Raw genomic sequence first — 6,981 nt, forward strand, 5'->3', positions numbered from 1 at the left:
ATCACTTCCTTTAGTGGTCCAAATATTGAACAAGTTGAGTGCACCCATTATATGGTGACACAGAAGATTAATTCATGAAATTAAGGGACAGGTATCCTTTCCTTTTCACCTCCTCTTCCCCTGCTCTTCATTTCATCATGTCAAAGATGTGCACGGTTTGAGGTCCATTATATCAGGGATAAGCACGGATTGAACTTTATTACCTTGCCCTTCAGATGTTGTACGATGTACTATACCTCCTTACCCGTACACTGATCCAGCTAAATGGACGTCTATCTGAGGAGTGTACCTCTATTTCAAAACAGATGGCGTTCAACAAAAGCAAAAGTCAGCAATCAGCATGCAAGTTGCAAATAAATGTCATCTTTTAGCTTCTCAGGCTACATATTTTTCACCAGGTGCCTCTGTTAATTCAATTTATGTACTATTTTCGGAGAGAAGAATAAAGTAGTCCATTAATGTATCGTATGTCGCACGGGTTAAAACACTCCTTCCTTCTCAAATTATAAACCGTTGCAACTTTCTTGGAGAGCAAAACATCTGAAATTTGACCAAAGTTACAAAACAAATTACAAAGATTTATGACATTTAAATAGATATATTATAAAAATATAATTAATGAAAAATCTCATAATACTTATTTTATATTATAAATATTATTATTTTATCGTATAAATTTGGTTAAACTCGAGATGGTTTGACTTAAAAAAAAATGTTAGAACGACTATCGGTTAAATTTGGGACGGAAAAGTGAGGAGGGAGTAGGTAGCAGGTAATTCAGGTAACTACTGTCACTGTCAGGCGGGAAACGAAGAAATTGGCTCAGTCTTTCCTCCGATTCGATTAAGATACCACGGCCTTGTTTAGATTAAGTTTTTTCACTCTCTTTTCATCATATTAAATCTTTGGACATATGTATAGAGTATTAAATGTAGATAAAAAAAATTAATTACACAGTTTGATTGTAAATTACGAGACGAATCTTTTAAACCTAATTAGACCATAATTGAATAATAATTATCAAATACAAACGAAAATGTTAAAGTGTCAAATACTGATTCCATCTGAACAAGACCCACAAGGGCAGAGGCCGCCGGGCGGAGCAGGGAGCAATCGCCATTCGCCAGGGACGGACACCTCTGCGGCTCCGCCTCGACCTGACGACAGCGGTCATAGCCAGCACCGGCTCTACAAGAAAGAAGAGAAACTGCAGAAACCGGGAGTGCAGGCGCGGCAGCGAGTCCCATGTGTTTGTGCTCGTCCTCCTCATAGCTCCCGTCTGCTCGTGCTCTCCGCTGCTGCATGCGCCTCTTGTCCTGTCCCCCTGCCCCCTCCCCACCTTGTTCTTGCCATCCCGCGCCGTCTCTGCACGACGCAGCGCCGGTCCACTGACAAGGACAGCTACGACTACGACGCGCAGAGCGCCAGAGCCATCGCCCATCTGGGGCTGTCCTCGGTGACTCCTCCCCTCTGCCTTGTCCACAGCTGTCGTTAATTTCTTGATGAGTTGGCGTCGGCACCAGCGGGGCGGAGGAGGAGGAGAAGGAGGCGGGGATTCAGATTCCCAGGCGTCCGGCCGCCGCCTGAAGATCCCTTCTTCTTCTCCTCCTGTCGTCTGGCGGGCGAGGTGAGGCGGGTTCTTCCGTTTCTTGAGTTGCTTGCGCAGAGCCATTCCTCTTGTCCATTTCTTGGCCCAGAGATCTCATCTTTATTTGGTAATTTGGTACTACCTATTTAACGCTAGACACCGCCTTTTCTAGTTTCGGGTTAAATGCTAGTATGATCCGGGCTCGATTTTAATCGTGGAATGCGCCTTTCTTCCCCGCATCAAATGCCAAAAGGGACTGTTTGTACTGATTCGCTCAGGTTCTTCTTCCCATTTGCCGTTCCTGCTTTTTCTTCGCTTGTCGAAGGTCAATCTGCGAGCTCAATGCCGGCGCTGGTAGTTGTGCCATTCCTCCTTGGGCCGATGGGCTCCTGCCTGAGTGGGACAGGGGAGACAGCGACGCGTCTCTGCTGCTGTTTCTTCCACCACCATTACTGCGCCCCCCGCCTCCGTCTGACCATATCGCCTTTGCAGTCTGCAGAATAGTAGGAAACTAATAATTGCAGTTAAAAAAAAAGAGAGGGGGTAGCTCAGCTCGTTAGATCCTGCAGCTTACCATTTCTTGGATAAGTTGGGGGAAGATGGTGTCTTCGTTTCGATCCTTGTTCTTCCTAGTCAATTTGGGGCAGTTTGTTTACTATAGAAAGGTGGCATCTTCTGCTCTTTGATCTATATGTGGATCCAGTGCCAAATTGGATCGATTGAGGTTGGTTCCTTTGTTCAAATTCCCTGTTTAACGGATCAATTCGGTTAGTTGACTCTTGCTTGCAGAAAGTGCCCAACTGTGCTGCCATTCATTTCCATTGAATCCTTGGCTATCCACTCACAGAAACACCGAGTCCGTGAGGTCATTTTGTCCCTGCTTATGTAGGATTCTTGTGTTTATTTCCAAGTGGACATGTGGCGCATTCCCCAGCTTTTCGCAAATCAGTTTCTTCTGGACTCTGGAGTGCCCAAGTGGTTGTTCCCTTCCCATATCGATATAAGGCTAACACCATTCTCCATTCTGATGCCTGCCTCAATACATCTTGGCTCCAAGAATTTTCTGTGATTCTGTTCAGTTCCATAGGGTGCTCAATAAGTGATATCCAGTATTTTAGAGTCTCTGCAAGAAGTGTTGCTCATATATTTGTGTTCTGATAGGTCCAAGAACCATGGGGCTCTTAGGTATGATGGGCGACTCGTTTGGTTGCTCGGCTATTGGGGAGCGACTTGTCTCCGCTGCAAGAGATGGAGACATCCAGGAGGCTAGAGCTCTCTTGGAACTCAATCCCCGCCTTGCACGGTACTCGACTTTCGGGATCCGGAACTCGCCTCTCCATTACTCGGCAGCAAAGGGCCACCATGAGGTGAACCAATTGATTTTATCTATAGTATTGTTTTCCCATCTATATGCAATAATTGTAGATCCAGCTGCCTTTGTTAACCCATTTAATTACTTGTTAGTATGTGAACTTGCTATTGTTTTACAAAATAATCCTCTCCTTCCTCTGTGATAGATTGTCTCCCTCCTAATCGAATCCGGCGTTAATATTAACCTTAGAAATTGCAGAGGACAGGTAAATTCTTCTCTTTCTCATCTTAGATCTTCAACCATATTGATCACTGTGCTTTGTCTGCCTTTAGAGTATTTCATCAGCAGTGAATTTCCATTCAGGATTATATTAGGAAATGCATTATGTAACGGTTTGGTTAAAAATACTATCATGCTTTGCAGTCCTGTGCATTTATATATAACTGAGGTTACCCATTTTTTTGGGAGTGTAAATTAGTAGCTTGATGGAGAGGAACTATACCCTTACTTCTTTTTCGTGGTTGAGTTATACTGTATGCCCTTGCTTCTTTTTCGTGGTTGAGTTATACTGTATGCTAACTCAACAATGTTCACACGCTGGTTGTTATGTGGTCAATACATAAAAATTGATAAGAGATAGATGCTACAGCTTAGTCTTCATTGCATCTCACTTATTGTTTATGTTTCTTCTCAGTTATGTTTTAAGTTCTGTTTTTTTTTTGTGCTAATTCGGAACACTAAACTGTGCAGACTGCTCTGATGCAAGCTTGTCTATATGGTCACTGGAAAGTTGTACAGATTCTAGTTCTTTTTAAAGCTAATGTAAGTGAACACTAGCTAATATGTTCTTGGATCAAATTAGTCTGATTTTTTTTCTCTTACAAAAATGTCTGAAATATCTATTTATGCACGTGATCTGTATCTGGATTTCCAGATTCACAGGAGAGACTGTTTTAGTGGCGCGACCGCTATTCATTTTGCCGCCCTAAAAGGTCATACTCGGTGCATTCGGCTTCTTATGGCTGATTACGTGCCTAGCTTGTCAGAGTTTTGGACCATTATGCGTGGAAAGTCCACAGATGAAATGAAAAAGGATGCCTTTGATGCCGTGTATGTAAAATCCTGACGTTCACCTATATTGGCATCTTTCCCATCACTTATAAATTTGCATCATTTTTCCTTGTACGCTCTGGGCATTCAATTATGTGGTCATCTTCTCATCACTTATAAATTTGTGTCATTTCTTCTGGTGCTCTTCAGGGCTCTCCAGAGACTAGTTAATGGAAAGTCGGATGGTGGTGTCACCCCGCTTCACTTGGCAGCCCTTCATGGGCATGCTGAGAGTGTGCAGTTGCTATTAGACCTTGGAGCCTCTGTCTCTGAGGTGACTGTCAATGATGGTTCAACTATTGACCTCATTGGTAAGTATTTATTAAACAGAAAAGGATATTGTTTAACCTGATACAATTTATTATAGACATGGTTCTGCAAAAATATTATCGATAAGTGGACCTTTCCTTACTTTTTTACTATGATCCTAGATTAACTCAACCATCGTGCAGGTTCAGGGAGCACACCCCTCCATTACGCGGCATGTGGTGGAAGTGCTGTTTGCTGCCAAGTATGTTAGTTAACTTTCCTATTTCATGAGAATCTAAGTAATTCGCCAACTCCCATCTACTGATATCTGCTAAACAGCTTCTCATTGCAGCAGGAGCAAACATGGGAGCTCAAAATGCTAACAGGTATGCCCTTGTTGGTTCATAATAAATATTTGTTTCTGCATCAAATCAATTGAACTTGTCTCATTGAAAAGATAATTTTTTTACTTACAACTGTCTACAACAAGTTATGTTCTTTGTTTATCAGAATTAGTGGTATTGATATCTTTACTTAAGCACCTGTGTAAATTTTGCACTTCTATTTTACTATTTCTATATGCTTATTAGTGTTAAGTATTGTCTTATTCGGCCATCTTCCCTATGTGGTTTACTCAAAACCTTAAGCCTGTTGCATGAAATTTTGTGCTTATACAAACTCCGAATATGCTGCCTTAACTTATACCATGCATCAAACTTGTAACTTTTGTTGTCCAATTAAGGAAGGGCACTTGCTTGGGGCATGCTAATATCAGAAAAGGATTTCCATTTTAATTATTTTGATTGGTTACACTTTTACCATGCTTTTGCTTGAAAGGTTGACTCCTTTATTGGTGGCTCGTTCGTGGCACAAAACTAGTATTGAAGGTATTCTAAGCAAGCAACCAGAAAATCGAATGCGTATTCTTCCTTCACCATACCTTTGTCTACCACTGATGAGCATTGTCAAAATTGCCCGGTGAGTTCAAATACCCGCCAAAATATGTAGGTATTCATAACATTAAACGCCACTATCTGTAATAACATGATACCTAGACTTAAACATTTTTGCTCAAGTAGTTGTATCCACATTCCTTGTTCCAGTGGAAGAGGTGACTACGACCAATGTTTTACAGCAGCATTTTACCTATTACCATTGTGACCTAAAACATCAGAGTTTTACTGCACCTTGGGAGAAGCTGCATTTCACTGGGTGTAGAATGTTGATAGGATGCTCATTTCAAATTTTGAACATCACAAAAAACAGAATAGCACTGTCAGGTTTCCGCTTATTTTTCCTAATGCATGATCAGCTAATTATGAATGCAACCCTGAGTCCCTGCCCCTTCGTTGATCTTTTGCAGGGAATGTGGATGGAGGAAAACTTCTGCCTCATCCACTTGTCAGGATCCATGTGTCATATGTTTGGAGGTGGAATGCACTGTAGCTGCAGAAGGTACTGAAAATTTTGACTCTCATGGTGGGTTTTTTAACCCTGCGAACACCATTGATGAATGCCTGTTATAATAGGTTGCGGCCATGAGTTTTGCACCAAATGTGCCCTCTACTTGTGCTCCACCACAAGCAGCTCAACATCCATCCGCGGAGTTCCTGGCTCCATATCCTGCCCTTTGTGTCGGCATGCCATTGTCTCCTTCATGAGGCTCACCAGCACTACCCCAATAAAGGCGCTTCCATGGACAAGTGCATCGCTAGCTCTATGTGCAGCAGGCGCAAGCACTGGTCCTGATCATGGCAGGTCCTTGCATCGACGGCCTGACATGCATCGATTGCGCTCCTCCTCAGTTCAGCTGGGATGCTCTTCTTTTAGATCCATTGGCTCTGGGAAGCTGTCATCCATAAAGCTGAACTGCACAGGAGCTGAAGAGGCAGTGCCTTGCCTCGTCAGCTGCCTCAGGCCCGATGTGCAGCGTTCATCGTCATACAGGGAAAGAATTAGGAGATATTCAGAGTTTTGAAAGGATGCCTTGTTGGTTTTGTGCCATCCTTCCTGGAGTTTTTAGGGTTTGGGAATTTAAACTTGTGCAGTGTATGTTCAGGGTTCTCTTCGTTTGTTTCCTTGTTATTATGTAATATGATGCAGTCCTCGTTGTGAAGATCTGTTTGTGTACATGGCCCGAGTTCATTACTTATATGTGAAGTATATACCATCTCTGTTTTGCAATCACTGGCAAGTTAATACTCCCTTCCTTGGTTCTAAATTGTAAATCATTTTAGTTTTGTCCTAAGTCAAGCTTATCTAACTTTAAACTAGTTTCAAAGTTACTGATGAAGTATATCTCATGGTGTATCTAGTGAATTTTGTTTGATGTTGTAGATATTTGTATATTTGTTTACTTATATGGTTTTTACTGTCGAAATGTTTATTTTTTTTTGCAGTACTTAGTCATAGTAAAAAGGACGATTATTTGGAAACGTGAAATCAGGCCATCCCTGAAGTTTAATGAATTGGCCAAGAGGCGGTTATGATGCCATGGGAAAACCATTGGAAATGACGATTTGAGGCAATGTTACTCTAAATACAATTTTGTCATAGTAAAATGCATGACTTGGATTGAGTCATTTTAAATATGCTTACATGCAGCAAGCCAACACCAAATTCAGCGTTTTAGACTCATGAATAATGTGCGAGCAAATTACATTGGCAGTCCAAAACTATGGCATCATTCTTATCATGTCCCGAACTATCAAATTACATGACT

General features: G+C 41.9%; 1 protein-coding gene across 4 annotated transcripts; it reads left to right on the top strand.

Moving 5' to 3' along the window:
• The first annotated feature begins 1,136 nt into the window (after nt 1-1,136).
• LOC136471878 (probable E3 ubiquitin-protein ligase XBOS35) lies at nt 1,137-6,443 on the top strand. 4 transcript variants are annotated; one of them, XM_066469629.1, is made up of 11 exons: nt 1,139-1,456; nt 2,750-2,955; nt 3,106-3,165; nt 3,651-3,722; nt 3,835-4,010; nt 4,161-4,321; nt 4,463-4,521; nt 4,599-4,645; nt 5,097-5,237; nt 5,623-5,714; nt 5,789-6,443. In XM_066469629.1, exons 2-11 carry the CDS (start codon nt 2,761-2,763, stop codon nt 6,235-6,237), a joined length of 1,452 nt encoding a protein of 483 aa, XP_066325726.1. In that variant the 5' UTR covers nt 1,139-1,456; nt 2,750-2,760; the 3' UTR covers nt 6,238-6,443. The 4 variants fall into 4 exon arrangements, with proteins under 4 accessions (XP_066325727.1, XP_066325726.1, XP_066325723.1 ...); XM_066469626.1 differs by having other exon boundaries at nt 1,140-1,627; nt 5,789-6,419; XM_066469628.1 differs by lacking the exon at nt 1,139-1,456 and adding an exon at nt 1,998-2,312.
• The last annotated feature ends 538 nt before the right edge of the window (nt 6,444-6,981 follow it).

The sequence above is a fragment of the Miscanthus floridulus genome, chromosome 8, assembly GCF_019320115.1.
Source record: "Miscanthus floridulus cultivar M001 chromosome 8, ASM1932011v1, whole genome shotgun sequence".
In the NCBI taxonomy this organism is placed as follows: domain Eukaryota; kingdom Viridiplantae; phylum Streptophyta; class Magnoliopsida; order Poales; family Poaceae; genus Miscanthus; species Miscanthus floridulus.

Bases quoted from the DNA above. Each gene is read 5' to 3' on its own strand.
- LOC136471878 (XM_066469629.1), top strand. From the start codon at position 2,761: ATGGGGCTCTTAGGTATGATGGGCGACTCGTTTGGTTGCTCGGCTATT. The intron at 3,723-3,834 runs GTAAGTGAACAC...CTGGATTTCCAG, and splicing joins TAGTTCTTTTTAAAGCTAAT to ATTCACAGGAGAGACTGTTT. The intron at 4,011-4,160 runs GTATGTAAAATC...GGTGCTCTTCAG, and splicing joins AAGGATGCCTTTGATGCCGT to GGCTCTCCAGAGACTAGTTA.